Source organism: Synchiropus splendidus, chromosome 11 (assembly GCF_027744825.2).
Source record: "Synchiropus splendidus isolate RoL2022-P1 chromosome 11, RoL_Sspl_1.0, whole genome shotgun sequence".
In the NCBI taxonomy this organism is placed as follows: domain Eukaryota; kingdom Metazoa; phylum Chordata; class Actinopteri; order Syngnathiformes; family Callionymidae; genus Synchiropus; species Synchiropus splendidus.
In genome coordinates this window covers 14,036,380-14,056,894 of record NC_071344.1, presented here as the reverse complement: position 1 = coordinate 14,056,894, position 20,515 = coordinate 14,036,380, and the positions used below count along the sequence as shown (strand labels likewise).

The 20,515-nt window shown below is 45.5% G+C and overlaps 3 protein-coding genes across 4 annotated transcripts; all 3 read left to right on the top strand.

Moving 5' to 3' along the window:
- The first annotated feature begins 206 nt into the window (after positions 1-206).
- fam193b (family with sequence similarity 193 member B) lies at positions 207-7,106 on the top strand. The gene is made up of 10 exons (XM_053879231.1): positions 207-511; positions 2,191-2,469; positions 3,039-3,222; positions 3,517-3,732; positions 4,319-4,721; positions 4,788-4,971; positions 5,077-5,310; positions 5,467-6,463; positions 6,531-6,606; positions 6,703-7,106. Exons 1-10 carry the CDS (start codon positions 353-355, stop codon positions 6,797-6,799), a joined length of 2,829 nt encoding a protein of 942 aa, XP_053735206.1. The 5' UTR covers positions 207-352; the 3' UTR covers positions 6,800-7,106.
- A 909-nt stretch (positions 7,107-8,015) lies between these two features.
- ddx41 (DEAD (Asp-Glu-Ala-Asp) box polypeptide 41) lies at positions 8,016-14,061 on the top strand. The gene is made up of 17 exons (XM_053879205.1): positions 8,016-8,192; positions 8,508-8,603; positions 8,705-8,855; positions 8,930-9,004; positions 9,093-9,153; positions 9,243-9,379; positions 9,460-9,532; positions 9,682-9,835; positions 9,910-10,046; positions 10,326-10,488; positions 10,572-10,703; positions 10,781-10,852; positions 10,929-11,025; positions 11,165-11,314; positions 11,387-11,458; positions 13,595-13,705; positions 13,783-14,061. The coding sequence occupies exons 1-17, from the start codon at positions 8,166-8,168 to the stop codon at positions 13,917-13,919; spliced, it is 1,845 nt and encodes a 614-aa protein (XP_053735180.1). The 5' UTR covers positions 8,016-8,165; the 3' UTR covers positions 13,920-14,061.
- A 115-nt stretch (positions 14,062-14,176) lies between these two features.
- LOC128767407 (docking protein 3-like) lies at positions 14,177-20,113 on the top strand. Of its 2 annotated transcripts, none has more exons than XM_053879448.1 (5): positions 14,177-14,326; positions 15,021-15,305; positions 16,739-16,829; positions 16,899-17,086; positions 18,387-20,113. In XM_053879448.1, exons 1-5 carry the CDS (start codon positions 14,270-14,272, stop codon positions 19,068-19,070), a joined length of 1,305 nt encoding a protein of 434 aa, XP_053735423.1. In that variant the 5' UTR covers positions 14,177-14,269; the 3' UTR covers positions 19,071-20,113. The 2 variants fall into 2 exon arrangements, with proteins under 2 accessions (XP_053735423.1, XP_053735422.1); XM_053879447.1 differs by having other exon boundaries at positions 16,736-16,829.
- The last annotated feature ends 402 nt before the right edge of the window (positions 20,114-20,515 follow it).

The window sequence follows — 20,515 nt, the reverse complement described above, 5'->3', positions numbered from 1 at the left end:
CTCTTTCACATCTGCTCATTTTCAAACACACAAACAAGCGATGAGAATTTCAAGTTTAATGAACATATTAATAGATTCCCCTTAAGACATTTCCCTTACTAAATATGGCGCTGCTGGCGTCACGAAGTGGGAGGGCTGCCATTACGTTGTACGGCAGTCAGTGAAGCCACTTTGCCAGTAGTATCTGTAACCTCTGAACTCCTGAATGTGCCAGCCCTCCGCCATATTGACTGTTGTCTTGACTGGTAGGAGAGAGGGAACGTTTCGAGGTCCGCGAACAAACGAAAGTGTGCTCTGAAAATACCCGAAACTGGTGCAAACTTGGCCAAAGCGCTTTATAAGGACTATCGCAATGGCGAGGAAGAAAAGCAAGCAGCAAGGCGTCGCCCAGAAGGACCTAGTTCCCGGGCAGCAAGCCGCACCGAAGAGCCCAGTCTCTCCCGGCGATGCAGCTGGCGGTGGCGGCGGAGATGCTGGGCTGGATCGGTTGGCGACCACCAGAGCGAACCAGGTAGCTAAAGCTCCTGCTGCCTTCATACACGACTATGGGCCTCCGTCACAAGGAAACTACAAAACCGTGTAGTTTGAAAATCAAAATAGGAATCTGCAGACGGAGATTTGCCCAGACAGCGAGTGTTAAAGCAGCGTTTAATGTAGCGGTCGTGGATCTTTGCGACGCTTTGAAAGCTTTACAAGTTCACTGAAATAAGGATGCCGAAGTGTCGGCTTGCAGGGTGGAGCTGGTCTGTGCAGCCTCCTCTTACTGCCGGACAGGTGACATTGTACCCTGGACAGGTCGCTTGGTTTCCAGCGTTTCCAGCAGTTGATCCGCCCTGCTAGTGTTAGCCAACAGGCTAGTCCGGCTAGCGTGCTGCAAGCGTGCTACACTGGAACTCAAAGGCGAACCAACCATCAGCTAATCGGCTAGTTAGCTGAGAAAGAACACCCTCTTTTTATCAAAAGCCCTGTTAGGTAACGGTACGAAATCGACTTACACGTCCTTTAGCTTGGAAATACTTCACAGTGTGGTTGTCCTGGACAGACTCTTAAATGCGTGCACCTTAACCCAAACTTAAAAGGGCAACCGATCGCGATCTGATGAAATAACATCAACGAGATGGACAAGACTTGAGTGTCTCGGTTTGTGTTGTGTCCAAGGCGTGCATCATTTGGTCCGGAGTCTGTAGTGAAGTCCTGGTTAAAACAGAAGGAAAAAGTCTGTTTTGAGGTTTTTATTTATTTATTTATATGCATGTTATTTCTGTTATTCTGAGTAACATAGTTATTTTTTAGTTTTTGGACCAATGTTTTCCATGAATTATTTAAATATTTCTTACCATTCCAAGAATAAAGACAGTCTTATCTAATTCCATAACTCCATAGGGAGAAGCAAACATGGCAGGCTTCTTTTGATTGATCAATTTTTCCTTTTTGGATTTTGGGTTCAGACACTGGAAGGTAGTCATACGCAACATAAGAGCAGGCTTCTCTATTACGATATGCCATCTGAACACGGGCACCAGTGAGCTTCTGAGCGCAGGCCGTTCACATGCACTCGACTTTGCAATGTTTCTCCTGTATCAGCTCCATGGTTGAAAGATGATTCACTTAAAGTATGATCTCGCAGGATTTAGTCCTGAAAACAAATAACCCAAAACAAATCAATAGCTAGATAATATTTATCTGTATAGTAGATTTTATTGGTATAGTGTTTTATATAATATATACATATTAGCGATGAATATAAATGCCTTTCAGCATGACCTTCGTAACACAGGTTTTACAGCTTCATGCAATGGATTTTGTAACGTAAATTTCCCCCACTTGTGTATGTTTTTTTTCTTCAGATTTTTTTCATGCATGTGACTTAAACTCTGGAGTCACTTATAGTTTGAAAATTATAGTGATTGTTGAGTGTAATTAAAGGCCTGTTGTAATGTTGTTACAATGTCCATTTTAAAGTAATTTTGGATGAAATCCAAAATATATATTTGCTTCACCACAAAATCATTCTTGACAACTGACAGAGCGATCACACACACAGACACGAACACTACTGTTTGTCCAAAAGCTTGACAACATCTTTGCAGACTTGTTGGCTGTGTTTATAGAAATCCTAGAGTGTACGTCTGTTATTGGTCAGATTTTCACTCATGACTCACTTCCATCCATTTCTTCCCTCCTTGACAGCCTATGCACACCTGCTGCCTTTTGTGCCACCGCGAGTTTAAGGACTGGGGGGCAAACTCGATGAACGGACTAACCGGAAGCCATGGGACCAAGCTTGCTGACGCGGTGCCCGCGCTCTCTCAGGCCTTATTGCGGGAAGCACCAGGGCGTAAACTTGCAGATGCAGTGCCCTCGCTGTCTCAGTCACTTTTGGGAGAGGTGCCGCTGTGGATCTGTCAGAGCTGCTGTAAGAGCGTGGAAGAGGAGGAGAGACGGAGCAGTCAAGAGCAACCAATGCCGGTAAGTCACTTGGATAGATTTGGGTCATATGTTTACACACTTCTTTTCCACTGAAAAAAAAAGAGTCATCTTTAAACGTAAGCCTCTGCATTTTCTTTTTAAATGGCCTTTGGGTTCATTTGATAAATGAATCCCTTTTCTTGGAAAGAATAAAATGTCATCTTGAATGATCAAAGTAACCTTAAGTTAAAGATCTTGTGCATTATACTTTTCAATCACTTGCCTGATGGTGATCATCAAGGTTATGCAACTGTAGAGACGCGTTTTTGCTTGTAAAAGTACTACTTCTTTACTGTCAATACAATGTGATGTAATGAAAATAAAATGTATAAATCTCTATCGTGAGTCAGTGTATACAAGTTTTGTGCTTCATGATCGAACCAACTGAAGAAGTGTTTATTCTATTTTGTTCAAAATGAAAGGGAAAAAATATGCATTTGTTATAAGTAATAATAATGTTATAGCTATTTAGTGATTATTGATATTCTATTTTTATAGTATAGTTTGTTTTCTTGGATGGTCAACTTCATGACAATGAACAACATTTTTTTCTCTTTTTTTAAACTCAGGTACCATTGTCACACTCTTCGTCCTGTAAATCCCAGGGCTGTGGGAACGGCTACCCTGAGCAAAGTACTGTAGATTGGGATCCAAGTTCCTTCCTGTCAGCCCACAAATTGTCAGGACTCTGGAACTCGGCCCACACCAATGGAGGGGAACATTGCAGCCACAACTCATCACACTCACAACAAGGTGCGTATTCACCGACCACACACCTGCGGCTCACTTCCATTCAGGGAGTCTTGTATCATGGCCATCATGTGATTCTGTAATTAGTGATTTCCTTATTCTCACTTTTTGTGTATATTTTTTGTAGTAGCTTTTAAAATGTCTTTTCTAAATGTTTACTGTCCTCATTATTCTGAACTCGGTCTTTTCAATTTGCTAAAATAAGTGAGTTAAGCTAATCTAAGGACATTCAGAAGAGTGGTTTGAATTCGATTGTGTGTTGGTTTGAACATTTGTTTTGCATTTTGTTACATGCAGGTGTAACACCGAGCTCCTGTCATGAAAAAAGAGTACTCCATGAAGCACCTGGTAAATCTGCTAAAAGCGTGGGAGCCAAAGTGTGTCCGTACAGTCACCCATCGGCGCAGAATTCCAGTGGATCTTCTGCTGGGAACCCACTTTCTACCTCAGCAGATCATTGCAAGACCACTCCCAAGCATTTCAAAACTATGTGTCGCCGACCCACGCCACCAGGTACAGGTGCTCCTCATCTTACGTTTCCTTTGACATTAAACATTTGGGAAAGGTTTCATTGATGTTTTCGCTTGGATTCTGCCAAGTACAACTTCATGACTGAGTAGCCTGATGTGAGACGTTCAGGCTCTAACATTTCCAGGAAGTAGACAAACGCTGATCAAAACATTCACTTTACTTTCCAATGTTGCGCTGGATAGACGTCCTTTGTTTCCTACCATGATTTAATGCAGAGGTTGTTCTTCATTAGTTATGTCCCATTTGTCACGCGAGCTTGGCAATTAATTGACACAAAAATTCCTTTATTTTTCTGGAGGTCCATAAATAATGATGAGAGGCAGGGAGGCCTTCTGTCTGGCTTTGTACAGATGGTCACAACGATTCACGAGTGCTGCTCCACTTCTCATGGTCTCATGGCACAATGATTGTAAGGTTGCTTGCTTCAGAGGACATGGTTGAAGTCCCCATCGTGATTCTAAAAATGTGGAGTGATCCAAGTGAATCCCCCGTTCATGTTAAACTATCTTTACTGTTACGCTACTCGAATGTTGCTCCAGTCTTTAAGCGCACTTTGTTTTTCTTCAAGGTGAAGCCTTTCATCAAAGTGATCATCAACACACAGACTTGTCGGTTCCCCCCAACAGTCCAACCGGTTTATCTTCCCAGCATTCCACCCTGCTGGTCCCCAAGCCAAGCTCTGGTCAGCACAGTCACGTCACCTCTTCCTCCAACGGCGCTGCCCACGCGCCCTTCTCTCCCCTGGGACCCAACCTCCACGGCCCGACAGCAAAACTCTCTTCTCCCAGCCCAGACAGTCCCACATCTGTTCACAAGCCCAGCACATGCAAAAACTCGCACATTCCAGCCAACAACACTCAACACAACAAGATGGGCTCCTCGGTTATGGGGTGCAACCATCCTTGTAACGGACACAGTGCGGGAGCAGCGGCGACTTCTAATGTTGGGCATTTGACAGGTGGCGCCTGCAGGTCAGTGTGCTTGTCAGGATAATTGTGCTCTTGAACGATGTCAGTTAATGTTGTGTTTCCTTCAAGGGACCAAGCATGTAAGGGGCACAAAATGACTAATGGGAACTTGTGTCATCCACCTTCCGAACTTGAGGAGGGCGAGGATGAAGACAGCAGCTCTGAAAGAAGCTCCTGTGCTTCGTCCTCCACCAATCAGAAGGATGGGAAGTACTGTGACTGCTGCTACTGCGAGTTCTTCGGACACAACGCGGTACTTTCCTACTGTTGCACAATTCATTGGATCATTTGTATCTCTGTAAAATATTCAACATCCTGATGATGCGATCAATATTTAAATACTGTTTCTTTCTCACAGCCTCCAGCTGCACCTACAAGCCGCAACTACGCTGAGATCCGAGAGAAGCTACGCTCCCGCCTCACCAGACGTAAAGAGGAGTTGCCTCAGCGCCAGGACTCCGATCTAACAGTTCCCGGGGCCATAGACAACCGGGATGTGGACGAGCTGTTGGACTTCATCAACAGTTCTGAACCCAAACCTGTCAACAGTGCCAAGGCTGCTAAAAGGGCTCGACACAAACAAAAGAAAAAGGTATCCAAACTTTTTTTTTCCCTGCGTGCAAGTAGTATTCGGAGTCGGCATGATTGCAAACTTTTACTTGAAAAAGTTTGTTTCCAGGTGTCTTGCAATAGCCTCATTCTTGTAGTGAGATCTTGCAACTTACTCTCCATGTTGCGTCTGTGGCAGGAGAAGGCTCAGCAGGGACACACGGGAGCTGCAGGCAGTGACCCCCTCGCTAATCCACTGGAGCCGGCGGACGAACCCATGGCTGACGAAGCAGAAGCCAGCCGCCTCCTGGACTGGCCCCAGCTGGAACTCGAGCGCGTCAACAGTTTCCTCACCAGTCGCCTCGAGGAGATCAAAAACACCATCAAAGACTCCATCCGGGCCTCGTTTAGCATGTACGACCTCAATCTGGATGTCAACGACTTCCCCAAGAAGGCGGCCATGCTGGAAGGAAATCATTTACTGTCTCATCTCAACGGCTCCTCTGATATGCAGCAGATAGACCTGGACCTCTCGCCTCTTTCACTGGGGAATTTCAAGAGCCATATGGACCTGGCGAACGGTTGGGAAGACACGGCCTCAGTCACCGCCCCAAACACAGCCACAGGTGGCAGTGGATCTAAGGACAACCAGCGTGCAAACACAGCTCAAAATCCCTCTAAACTCACAAGAATCTCTTCTCCAGAAAAATGCACTACAGCTGACGGTTTACCGCCGCCGCCAGTCCAGGCAACAGCAAAGTCAAAAGACAGCGGAGACGCCAAGAGTCAAACGGTTGGTGCTACAAAGTCCAAGAAGAGTAAAAAACAGCAGCAAAAACAGGAACCGCCCGTTCACGAACACAGTTCTAAAGCCGGGGAGACCAAAGTGGCTGAAAACGGCTCCAGTGGTGCTAAAGCTGGATCCAAACCCACACAGCAGTGTGTCGACAGTCAGAGAAACGGCACCAGGAAGCTAGACGAAGGCAGGTCGACCAAAAATGCAACAAATGGTGCAAACTGTGGCCTCTTGAGTGCGCCAAAGGGCCGTGGCGAGACAGAGGTGAAAGTGGGGCGATGCGATGAGGTGGACAGCAAGGGCCAACCCAGCGTTCAGACTAACGGACAGCAGCAACTTCAGTCCAAGAACAAAAACAAAAAGAACAAAAACAAGGGAGAAAAGTCCAGCAATGCGATTGGTAGGTGCTTCCGTCTTCATGAGTGTTTTGTCGGTGGTTTTAACCTCTGACTTCCTTTGTTGTCTAGATGATGTCTTTCTTCCAAAAGATGTGGATCCAACAGAAATGGATGAGATCGACCGAGAAGTGGAGTATTTCAAAAGGTAAACAAATCATCAGAAATCAATCAGAATGTCTATAAACTTGGAGCTGCCGTTGAGACTTAATCTATTTCTCTACTGTTTGTTTATCCCTTTCAGGTTTTGCCTTGATTCAGCAAAGCAAACTCGGCAGAAGGTAGCAGTAAACTGGTCCAACTTCAGCCTCAAGAAAGTCCCTTCTAATGCAGCTCAGTAACGTGGACGATATCAGAAGAAAACCGTGACAAACTCTTTCAGTGGAGCCTGAGACTCTGTCTCCTTCCCTGTCCTCTTCTCTTCCTTACCAAGCAAAGGAATCCCAGTTCAAAATTCTGACACATGACTTTTTGGCTGTTCAAGCCAAGGATATTTTTTTGTAAGGCCAGCGCAACATTTTTACTATTGCAAATGATCACTAAATGAGAGATGCTGAAATGATGACCAGTCTGTTCGAGTCACTGCATCCATGTGCTTACGTATGTAGTATGTAAAAAATGACCTTACATGAAATAAATGTTTTTATCACAAAGTGACATTTCAGTGCTGTGAAACATCTGCCTTCCTTTGTTCAGTTTGAAGCGTTGCTCAATTCATGCGAGTTTCCTGCCCACAGCACCTGCAGACTTGCTGAACGTACACAGACTGTATACACACCTAACTACACTTCAGTCATAACACGTTCGCCGTCGCTGATGTGAGGACACCAACGACCATTGTAATAACCAAGGTTATAAGAAACGGACTCAAAATTTGAACTGACCTTGAAACTGAGAAGCTGCGGTAGGCGACTAAAGCAACACCTGCAGTCTTGAATTCTGGAGCTTGTGTGTTGCCAAGTTATTTTGGGCCTTTTTGAGCCATTGATCTATTTTTTGCCTGAGTTTGACATGAGGCATACAGAAGCATTTCATAAATCTCAAATCACCTCCAAAATTCAGGCCGTCTCAAAAGAGAATCTATGTTCTTCTCTTTCTTGGCACCCACTGTGTCTCACATCTTTATTTAACATTTAAATACATGCAAACTAGTTTGATTTTAGGTGACCTAATAGTTAAATCTAAATGTGATTCTCTGGCTATCTCACTCTCAATAGCAGAAAAACGTAGTTGTCAACCTGTATGTTCTTGGATTGTGCCCAGAGGAAACTCATGCTTACAGGAAGCACAAAGTCCACTCGAAAGGTGCCATTCAAACCCAGTTTTGCCTCATCTGAATTGGAACCTGCACCCTCACTAACCACAGTTTGTTTGAAACTTTCTAATGTCTAATATTAGTATAATAATAATAAGAAGTGTGCTCACAATTTTGAGGATATTTTGTTTTACTTTTATTTTTTTTATCAGAGTTTATTGAAATCAGAATTTGTTCGTGCTTCTTTTCACGGAGGAGGAGACGCTTCCGTTGTTTATTTTGCGTTTCCGGTTTTAGTTTTGACCCTGAACGTTTGCCGTACTGCTTGATGCGCCACAAATTACGTAAACATGTGGATTTCTCTTGATCGTAAATGCTGATTTACCGAACTATACAACTTCCGCCGCTTTTAACAAGACAGACGGAACGAATATACTGAACTAGCTGCAACAATGGAGACCGAGAATCGACTCAAGCGGGTAAGTCTGTGGTTTGTTTTATGGACGCTAACGAAGGAGCTAACGCTGCCGGTTGATGCTAATGCAGACCTTCAAAAACCTTCAAAGAGTTAAGCATTCATTTATGTGTTAAAACCAAATTATTGTGTGTCAAATTACACCCGGCAATGCACAGTTCTCAATGCAGTAACATACTGAAAGGCTACAGGTAGCGACTTTAGCATGCACCCACAGCATGTTCAAACGTGCTATACAACACACTAGCAAAGGATGAAAAAGCGTCGTGGTTTTCTTTGGTTACTTATGAATGTTTAATTGCTCATGGTTGTCGTCTAGAAATCGAACGGGGAAAGTAAAGAGTCTGGCTCCGAGGGCTCTGAGGACGATGACTATGTTCCCTATGTCCCTGTTAAAATCAGGAAGCAGCAAATGGTGAGTTTGTAATGAGTCCCACATTTAAAATATGGGACGTTTTCTGCATTACGTTGTGATATGTTGGATGTATAATCGTGAATGATGTGGTCTCATCATAGCTTCAAAAGATGCTGCGCCTTCGAGGTAAAGCTGTGGATGAGGACCTTAAAGACAGTGGAGAAGAACAGAGAGATGAAGAGGAGGGTCTTGGTCCACGTTCCAACGTCAGTCTCCTTGACCAGCACCAGCACCTGAAGGAAAAGGCAGAAGGTACGGGATGTAACAAGGTCATACACACATGGGCCCTTAGTGCAGATTGTTCAACTTTTGTTTTCACCTTTCAGCCCGAAAAGAGTCAGCCAAGGAGAAGCAGCTGAAGGAGGAAGAGAAGATCCTTGAAAGTGTAGCAGAGGGCAGAGGTAACACCAGCCACTCGTGGATTGACTTCAATATCGATCCACACATTGAAAGGTTTATTTCAGAACTGATTTCCCCCCTATCTTTCAGCTCTGATGTCTGTTAAGGAAATGGCTAAGGGCATCATATATGATGATCCAATTAAAACAAGGTGAACGTCTTTGGTGACTTCAACTATCAACATGTCCAAATTATCTGGCACATTATCATTGATACTAATATCATCATTGTGTCTTCCAGTTGGAAGGCGCCACGTTACATTCTGAATATGCCAGACACTAGAAATGAGCGGGTCAGGAAGAAGTTTCACATCCTGGTCGATGGCGATGGCATTCCTCCTCCAATCAAAAGCTTCAGGGAGATGAAGTTACCACCAGGTGAAACCTGCCACTCAGAAACAGGCTACTTGTGCCATGTAGCAATTGGAGTTAAACCTTTTCATGTGACGTTTTTGCAGCGGTTTTAAAGGGTTTGAAGAAAAAGGGCATTGTGCATCCCACACCAATTCAGATTCAAGGAATACCCACCGTGTAAGTGCATATTATTAAGCCTTTTCTTTTTCATAAAGGCTGATGAAAAGAATTTATGTCAAGACTTTTCTGTGTGTTTGGAAAGGGTCCAGTGCTCCAGATGACTGACTGCACCCATTCATCTCTGTCTTTTCAACTTGTGTCTCCAGTCTCTCAGGTCGAGACATGATTGGCATTGCCTTCACCGGTTCTGGAAAAACTTTGGTTTTCACTTTACCAATCATCATGTTTGCACTGGAGCAGGAGAAAAGGCTGCCGTTCTATAAAAGAGAGGGACCGTACGGACTCATCATCTGCCCTTCAGTGAGCTTGACCAAACAAGTGTGCCACAAGTTTTCAAGTGTTTTCTGACCGTGTTTATTTTTGCTTCGCCACAGAGAGAGCTGGCCAGACAGACACACGGCATCATTGAGTATTATTGTAAACTGCTGGAGGAGGAGGGCGCTCCTCAGCTGAGAACTGCTCTCTGTATCGGAGGAATGTCGGTCAAGGAGCAGATGGAAGTTGTGAAACAGTAAGTGTCATTGACAGTTTCTCTTTTTCAAACAGGAAAACACACGTGCCAAAAATAAATGCTTGTGTCTGCTTGTTCTGATTTAGATTTTTGTGTCATTTCTCAAGTGTCTGTCATATACAGTATTTGAACGATTGAATGGTGGATATAGATACAGTGTCCCTCACACTGATAGGATCCCTTCATATTTGTATCCGCAAAGACTGAACATAATAAGCACCTCATGTCATTCATATACATCCGTTTGCTGCTGATAACTGTTGTTCTCCCCGGCTGCAGTGGAGTTCACATGATGGTTGCCACCCCTGGGAGACTCATGGACCTGCTGCAGAAGAAGATGGTCAGTCTGGACATCTGTCGCTACCTGGCGCTGGATGAAGCCGACAGGATGATTGACATGGGTTTTGAGGAGGACATTAGGACCATCTTCTCTTATTTTAAGGTGACTGCTTTTAACTGTGATTTAGCCCTGACTGTCCATAAGCTATAATTCAGAGCATTTTTAAACAGATGTTTCTTGTTTAGGGTCAGAGGCAAACGCTGCTCTTCAGTGCCACTATGCCAAAGAAGATCCAGAACTTTGCCAAGAGTGCTCTGGTCAAGCCTATCACCATCAACGTGGGCAGGGCTGGCGCTGCCAGTTTAGACGTCATCCAGGTAGATTCATCTGGATCTCAGTTGGCCTTTAGGATTCAGCATAACTTAGTGGAAGTGCTTTGTATGCTTGTGTTCAGGAAGTGGAGTATGTCAAAGAAGAGGCGAAGATGGTGTACCTGCTCGAGTGTCTGCAGAAAACTACCCCGCCTGTAAGTGTTTTTAAACTCGATCGATCATTCAATATTTGAAACTTAAAACACGGATCTTTTTCATTTATACGCGCAGGTGCTGATATTTGCTGAGAAGAAGGCAGATGTAGATGCCATTCACGAGTATCTGTTGCTAAAAGGTGTTGAAGCTGTCGCCATTCACGGAGGGAAAGGTACTTTCCACTGTCCGATGTAGTATTCCATTCTCACCACTTGGTGGCACTGTACCCCTATATGACGCATCTCCCCCCCAAGCATAATTAAAATGGTTAGAAACAAATTAGAAAAACACATTTTGCCCATTTCCTCCAGATCAGGAAGAGAGAACAAAAGCCATCGAGGCCTTCAAGGAAGGGAAGAAGGATGTGTTGGTGGCCACCGACGTGGCCTCCAAGGGTCTGGACTTCCCTGCAATCCAGCACGTGGTGAATTACGACATGCCTGAGGAGATAGAAAACTATGGTCAGAGGATGTTCTTAGAACTAAAGCTGGGCTTTTTCATCATTTCTCATCTTTTTCACTGCCTGTTTTTAGTCCACAGAATTGGAAGAACTGGGCGATCGGGTAAAACTGGCATTGCCACCACCTTCATCAACAAAGGCTGTGGTGAGTCAGTCCACTCGGAACAGCCATCGTCCTCTGCTGCCATTCTCATTGTTGTAGGGGAATCAAAGTGTTAGAGTGAAAGACACAGAATACTGAGCACGACAGCCCTGAAAAACAAATTATTGTGTGAGCGTGGATGAGTTCAGACTTTTAAAATGCGTGTCAACAGCTTAGTCTGACCATGGGTGAGGAGTTTGAATTTTTATTAGTTGGTCTAGTGCGACCTGGATAACGTAGCTGCCACTGCAGCGCTGCCGCAGCGTAGTTCAGCAAAAAGACCGTAATTTATAACTTATAAGTTGCTACTTTTTTCTCACTGTCTGAGCCCTGAGGCTTATACAACAGCCTGGCTAATATATATGTTCTTACAGTCTGAAATCGGATAAAATCACAGGCTTTTATTTACCCTTAAAGCACTGAAAACAAAAAAGATAAAAGATGTGAGGAGACGTCTCAAGACAATGTGTGTTCGGCTTAAAAGTCTGACGTGAACACAAGCGAGTCAGGTTTTGGCCGCTGACTTGATCCCGGCTTGAGAGCTGCACCTCGTCTATTGTGAGAGCAGCGTGGGTCAATCCAAACGCTCCATATTACGCAGCTTGTTTCCACTATTTCCTCACTCTCCATGCTGGACCCAGCGTTTCTAAGCCGCTGCACCACTGACCTGTCCACAGCACCACTGAACCTGCGGCTGATTGACCGCTGCGGCTTATGTGTGAACAAGATCTATTTTCCTTCTTAAATTTAGTGTATGCTGCAAATATTCCGGTGCACTCGATAGTCTGGAAATTATGGTCATTATTTTCAATCTCCCCCGGTAGTGGAGCTGCACTACTGCACCGCAGCACTGCTTCAAATCAGCAAGGAATGTAGTTGGACACTGCCTTGACCTTCACCAAGCATCACCATACATGAAAACACATCATCTCCATGTTAGCAACTGCTAACTGGCCTGGTTGCTAAGTTAGTGGGGGCTCATGCGCAGCTTATGATCTGAAGCGCAGCTCTGTTGTTAAACAAAGAAAACGGAGTCTCATGAATATTTAACTTTATTCAGAAAGCATTCTCCCTGCGATGATTCACATTTTTTAAACGTGAACTGAGAACGCAGAAGCTCACTGCACAAGCTTCCACGTGCAAACACCAGGGCTCAGAAATAAGAAAACGTGCTTGTGCTCTCAAGGATGATGTGGTAGTGTGGGTTCCAGATGTAACATTCCTGCGTTTGGCTTTTTTACTTTCTTATTCAGTCATCACAAGCAGTGTGAAAACCCTTCTCTGCCCGGTAAAAGCAAGTTACAAACTAACAAAAAAGAATCTTGGGCGAAAGAAAGTGTGGTTGTGCTCGCTGCTTTGGGGAAAACAAAGTCCTCTGTATTAAATTATTAGGCTCAATAGTGTCTTTTCTCCTCCAGAACTCTCTGCATCTGAGGCTCTTCTGTCGGTTTCTGGTCCCAATCTTTGGTTAACTAGTCACTCACTACCTGAACCACCAGTTGACTGGTGTCTCTATGACACATGGCGGCAACGGCGTGTCTGAGGTTACTGTTCAAAAAGGAATATTTGGACGTTGTGAAATGTAATGTTGCTCATCTAATTGTTGAATAATGTTGTTGCAGCCCTAATCACAAGCGAGTCCAGGCTATGTTCCACCCTCAGATCAGATCAGAGCAGATGCAGACGTATTGGTTGTATAATTCAAAAGGCAGTGACTATGGTCAAGCTGTGTTTTCGTGTTTTCAGTGCCAGCGTTTCTCAGAGTAGAGGCTGGTGGTATGTTTGAATTCCAGTTGCAGCGTAAGTTAGGGAAGTGGTGAGCTCTGAGGGAAGCGCAGATAAGATGGTTATCAGCCAAAAAGCATATCAAGGTAACTGACCTTGCTGTCATCTGAGACAGTTATTTTTAGTTTGTGGCACTGCTGATACATACTGAGCAGCAGTTTGGTGTTTTTTGTCACTTGTGTTTTCTGTGGAAATTCATCCCTCTGTCACTTCTGCAGATGCAGTTGAGTGGGATTTCATGCTTAATATTTTGATCCCCCAGTTCCTCTGTAAACAGTTCCATCCATCCATCTCTGCTGTTTGTTTGGTTCCACAAGTTTGAAAGACACAGTTTGAGATGTGTTTGCCTCACAGATGAGTCCGTCCTGATGGATCTGAAGGCTCTGCTGGTTGAAGCCAAGCAGAAGGTCCCTCCTGTCCTCCAGGTTCTCCAGACAGGAGACGAGACCATGCTGGACATCGGAGGTGAGTCAGTCATTGGGAGTGCCCTCACTGTTGTCAGTCACTGTGGTCACCAACATGTGGACGTCTTGCCTCTGCAGGCGAGCGAGGGTGCACCTTCTGCGGAGGTCTCGGTCATCGCATCACGGACTGTCCCAAACTGGAGGCCATGCAGACCAAGCAGGTCACCAACATCGGCAGGAAGGACTACCTGGCTCACAGCTCCATGGACTTCTAAAGGTTTTTCATTCCAGAACAAGCGCTGCCCCTCGGGATCACTGAGAAGCAGCATCGCTATGGTGTTACCTGATCATGCTGTAGCTCAGAAATGCTTCGTTCTCATCTCTTGTTTTTGTACTATTTGTAAATAAACCTGCCATTCTGATGACTGTGGAACAGAAAAAGCTTTTTTTGTTGTTGTTGCTGTGGAGGAACTTACTTCAACGCCCTGAATAATGAAAAGGGAAGTTCCACACGAGCACACAGCTACCGGTGTGTTGTTCGTGTTGCAATCTGCTTCGCGGAAGTGATCTGCTATCTGAAGTAGTTGAGCTGCACGCGGCTTGATCGCAGAAGGTCTGGACCAGGATGGATGTCGTCTTTAAAGAAGGCCTGGTGCATCTGCAAGGCTTCAAGTTTGGAAAAGTAAGGAAGCACCTTTGCTCTCTGAGTGTGCTGATCGTGCTCAGTAACTGCAGTAACATTTCAAACTGTATTTCAACGTACCTTTTTCATTTTGTGAGACAACTTCATCATACCAGCCTCAGTTCAGCGCTGTATTTTGATGTTTTGAGCTGCATTGGTGGCGCTCAGGAGATGGAAGCATTGATCTGGCCGTAACAGTTTCACTTGCGCGTATGTTTGCGAGCGTTTAGCGGGTGTAACACTGATCCTGATAAGGGACGGTTTCGGGATCTAAAAAATGCAAGTGAGCCTGCTTCTCTCTTCCGTCACTGCTGAAGGGTATTTGTGGGTAGAAGCTCATTCTGTCTGCCTTTTCTCTAGAGCTGCTCTGTTTTTCTCTCACAAGTGTACGACATTAGAAATGACCACCTTCAGACCCCCGATACTGTCGCTTAACTCTCTGTTGCCATAGCAACTCAACATTTGCTCCGTTTTAATCTAATTCATGTGACGGGTCCATGTATATTTTCAGTCATCGATAGTATCACTTTTGCAGAGCCTTTGTAAATGTGTGTATTTACACTGGAGTTTTCGCGCTTTCATGCTGATCGGCCCAAAACTGTATTTAGCATTCAAATCCATGTATTATGAAGTGTGCCTAACGTGGGAGAATGTGTCAATGATCGACGACTTGTTTTTTTAAATTCCTCCAAAGAAATCGTGGCGTAAAATGTGGCTGGTTGTGTCCCAGTCCAACTCGTCTGGTGTCAGCCGACTGGAGTTCTACTCTGCGCTGGAGAACAGCTCCGCTGCAGACCAGAGGTCCTCCCTCAGGAAAGTCATCCGGCTCTGCGACTGCATCAGTATCATCCCCGCGCCAAACACCCCCTGCCCTGCAGGATGCAGCGCCTTCTACCTAAACACCTCCGAGTCCACCTACACGCTGGCCTCCACCAGCAGCCAGGACTGGCTGCACGCCCTGTGCCTCCTGGCCTTCCAGGTACCACGTCTTCTCCTGAAACCATCCCCGTGTTGACAGAAAGAAAGACACTCTGATCTGCTCGAGCTGATAAGACATTGAGGAAGTTTGCGACTGTAACTTCTGCCGCCTCACTTCTCCAATTCTCTGCTTACACAAGTGATGCACTGTCTTGCAACTTATCTCTGAAAAGTCATAAAGCTGCAACGACTGAACATCTCAACTTCACCTTGGAAGCATGGACTGATGCTGCTGGCATTTGACTCAGTAACTCCGCCCTATTAGTGGTCTTCACAGTGAGAGGAATTAAAGGGGCCCCAGTGTGCTCTCTCTTCCTTCATAGTCAAAGGTCACACTGTGGCTTCGCATCCAAATGTATTCATTCATGTTTGTATTTTCAAAGTTCTATCGAGTTAAAGTTTACAAAATGGCTGCCGCTAATGACCTTGAATGAACAACGAAGACTACAAATACAGTGGTACCTTGATTTTCAAACGTCTTGGACTTTGCGGAGTAAAAAAAAAAAAAGAATCGAGATTTTTTTGCTTCGGATATCGAACGAAAATCCATAACTTGAACGCCCCGGAAAAAAGCGGGAAAAACCATAACATGCGCGGACCGATCAGCTGACCCACGACGCGCTTTGTTATTGTGTATAACGCAGCCTCTGCATGCAGACGTGTCCCGTTAGCTACATTTACTGACTGTTTTCTCATCATATTGAGGTGTAAAACCTTTCCTGTCTCCACACTGGACCGTGGTAGAGTGTCACAGGGGAGGTGCTCCAGTACTCTAGGGTTTGATGTCCTGTTGTGGGCTGGAGCTGGGACAGGGATGAGGCGAGTCTGGGACAGAGCGTGACTTGGTTTATGACTTTGTCACAGCCAAACTGCACAGAAGCGCACATTCAGAGCTGGACACGCACCGGGCACCTCTTCACTTCTGGAGAGACGTCACTCACTCAGCAACCCCTCCCACATGCAGCGGCCACACACATAGAGGAACAGCGCACCTGCAGCAGACACTCTACATTCACTCCTACAAAAGCCTATTTTAAGGCTTGGAGCACATTATTTCTTTTTCCATTCATTGTAATGGGAAGAATCGATTCAGATTTTTAACAAATGGCTTCTCGAACGGCCGTCTGGAACGGATTGTGGTTGAAAACCGAGGTCCCACTGTATGGCCGACTTCATTTCAACTGATCACATACTGTATACTCACTGTAACATAGTGTCAAGCTGGCAGTTCTGTTCTTCCTAGAGGTGAGAATTTGTTATTTGAAAAGGTCTGCACGTGTTTGGGTGGCATTGCATTGTCCTAACACTGGAGATGAATCTGGTCCTCGTGGGTTAGTGCCGATGGCTTGCTCATCTGTGCCGTGGTATCTCTGAAGGATGATCTGAGGATTGAACTGCCACTGCCCTCACGTATGTTTCCTGTGCTGACAGAAGGATCCTGACGGGGAGTCCCTGCACGGGGGTTCGGAGGCAGACCAGGCCATGGCCATGACCGACAACGCCATATACTCAGCGTGGGAACGCGGTAACGCTGTCCTCACACTGCCTTGCTGCTCTGTGTTTTCTGACTCCCCGCGCGCATGTCGCCCGTCAGATATGATCCTGCCGCAGAACCACTTCCTGGTCAGCGCCCAGACCACGCCCGCCTCACAAAGGTGCAACCTGGCCGGCGACTACCTGGTGGTCCCGCAGAGCGAGACGCTGGTGCTGCTGGACGTGCGCTCTCGCCATGTGATCTACAGCTGGCCGTACAAGCTGCTGCGCAAGTACGGACAATTCCAGGTGAAGCTTGACTTCAGGCCCTTGCTTTTCTCCCATGAGATTCACACCTTTCTCTCCAGCAGTGGTCACGATTGTGAAGCAGCTTTTGTTTCTGTCTACTGCTTTGCTTCATACAGCCTGACTATCTCTAGATTCAGTCTCCTGTTGGTGGAAACTGAAGCACAGATAAGTCCTCACGCCAAGACTCAGCCCACTTCCTCCGTCTTATCGAGGCTCAGATGTCCTCTGACTCTGCAACTACGTCATATCCGGTGTATTTGGATCAAAGAGTCGAGCAGATCATTCTGACTCTGCTGTCAAGGAGCGATACAGTATCCACCGTCCAGGCCACTGTTTTAACAGGACAGTTCCATCACATTCCCTGGGATTTGCAAGAGTTATTCCTTTATTTTCAAGCTCTCCAGATCAACCTAAGGTCTCTGCTTGGACAACAGCAAGTCCATCAGCAAATGCTAAACGCTGTAGTCCAGGGATCGTAATATCGATCGTGTTTGAGGTGAAACAGTTGCAGTTTTGTTTGTGGAAACCTCTTGCGGGCCTCATGAAACGACTTCGCCCCCAGAAATGGCAACACGTGAAGACATAAACTGATATTGTCTGAATGTTTACACTGAGGTGGGTTGTTGCCACAGACCAAAGTGTGTAAAGCAAGAGAGAACCAGCAGGATCAGCATTTCTGACTGTTAAAACGGCTTCGTTTGTTGTAGTGCGTTATGGGATGGGATTGTGTGTGTGTGTGTGTGTGTGTGTGTGTGTGTGTGTGTGTGTGTGTGTGTGTGTGTGTGTGTGTGTGTGTGTGTGTGTGTGTGTGTGTGTGTGTGTGTGAGGGTTTTTCTAACCACTGAGCCAGCAGTTCTGTCGTTCCATCTCCACTGAGCATTGGACCTGACTTGGCTGCAGACAGATGGCAGCTCATGATCAAGTGAAAGCCTTTAGCTTTGAGACTTGGTTGTGTTTTGTCTTGAATTCGGAGAAGACCCTGCCAAACCTTCATGACACGTCCAACCGTACACCATGAGTTACAGTCAAGGATTGTTTACACCCCCGAAATATGTCTTTTTGAGCTGTTATATTTTCACTCTCAAATTTTGTTGGTGAACACAAACATATTTCACCCTTAGTTTGGGGACATTTGGTGCCCCAAGTAAGATAATAGAGGAAAAAAAAAACAAAACCCCCCCCCCTACCAAATAAAAACCTTCCATTCATTTCCATTCAATTGATATATATATATATTTGTAATTTTTTTAAGAACATGAACGTGAATTAAAATCATTTCTTTTCCATCGTGGTTTTTCAGGGGGGGTTCAGCATTGAAGCGGGCCGTCGCTGTGACTCCGGGGAGGGCGTCTTCTCCTTCTCCTCCAAGAGCGGGCCTCAGATCTTCAAGGCCATAACAGCTCACTGCTCCTCAGCTCATATGAGCGTGTCAACGCTTGACCAGCTTCCCCTGGTGTCCCCACCTGGACCCCCTTCCAGTCACCCCTCAGAGACAGAGAATGAATATTCAACCATTAATTATTTGCCGGCAGAAAGTGGACAAGAACCGTCGTTTCCAAGCGTCACAGCTAAAGAGGAAGAGGAGGAGGATGAAGATGAAGATGACTGGTGTCTCTCGCTGGAGGCGGTCAACCTCCATAATGTCATAGACCCCAGTGTTTATTACAACTTAAGGAAAGTGGCGCTGAAGTCTGAGAAAGCAGAGTGCTATTCGGACGTCACCCCTCAGACTGCTGTCTATGCCCAGCCCATCCCCAAACACCTGCGGCAGCGGCAGCAGCCGGAGAACAGCGACCCTGAGGTGACCTCCCAAGTGCGGGCGCGAACACAGCCGACAGAATACCGGAGGTCGTCTGGGAGCTTGACTCCCTCGCAGACCAACGGCAGTTTTAAACGCAGGCTGGCAGAAATCCTCTCAAAAGACCCAGGCAAAGTCCCCGCAGCTCTTTCCCTGGGTGCTGGCGCCGCGGACCTCTCCGACTAGAGCCTCGTGTGGCTCGGCTGATGGACTCTGTTATCGACTCCACTCTCTCACATGGCAGAATAGAGCTTTGGACCTTTTCGTCTTATTCTTCTTCAACTGTTAACACCTGCCTCATGGAATTATTTAAAATTAAATCACCATACTTTACTTGCAAATGTAGTAGTCTACTTACCAAGTGTCGTCACAACTTGTTCCGGCTGGTCAAATGAATAGGCTGTTCTTAATAGGTCAGAGGTCAAATCACTCTCAGAGAACGACACTACCACCCTCCTCTCTTGTCGGCTGATCCACAATTCTGCCGCTCTCCCTTCAGGCTTTTCCTTTTTGAACCTTTTGAGTGCCATCTTGTTAGTACTTCGTCCCATCTGGCTGGTGTGAAACGCTGGTTGCCCCATACAGACTCTTGAAATGAAAAATGAAACCCTTGATCCACAAGTTGTGCAGCATTAAAATACCACTTGACGTTGGTGACTTTTAACCTGCCAAATCAAAAGGTAAATATAGCCAAAAACAATTGTTTTTGTCTGGTCATGTCTGGTTTCTGGTCATGGTCACATGTTCTGAAATACATGTAAATATCTTGTCAACATTATCATATCAACAGTATTGACTCGGCTCATCATTTTGTGACGTACATTTGCTGTCGACTTGTTTTGAGCCTGTGCTCATATGTGCATTCTGGCAGCCAGTAATAGCTTTAAAACCTCATGTAGCTCCAAGTTCTTCCAAGATCCAGCATGAATAATGTGACATCGTCTGCATACAAAGATTGTTCGTGCTCCCACCATTAAACCTTGAGGAACCTTGTTTTACTTCTTTTCCCGTCTCATATATGTATTTCCTGTTGAAATATGATTCTGGCATCCACTTCTGAAAATAGTTGTAGAGCTGTGCAGATCCAAAACATGAATTTGACCATCGTAGGGGATTGGGAAAAGACATTGGACTGAACATGAATGTAATGTTGCTGCTGACGCCAGTAAAATGGTTATTGAAAAGAAAATTAGAGAAAAAATAGAATTGTAAATTATAATTTCCTTGAATAAATCACACTTTTGTCTGAAAAAAACACTTTTATTATGAAACGCACATTCTTTATGAAAAAAAATAAAAAAAACACATAAATACCAAAATAGTTTTAATTTAGTCTATATAACTGGTGTCTTAGTCCGTTTAAAGTGCAGAGCAGACCTCTGGGTTGGAAGAAATCCGCTGAGTTTCTTCTCGTCCATCCGTCACCGATGGCTAATATTTGGCTGTGGAGTGATTCTCCTCCAGGTCGCTGAGGTGACACGACTCTCCATCACTGCTGTGACACGAGTGGGACCTGGATCCCACCATGACCCGGTGACCCCTGGCAGGAGCCTCCGCGGATGCCGGGTCCTGCTGCGTGGGCGCTGCGGGTCGGAGCGCGTGGATCACCCGGCTGCTCTTCTCCGGAGCCC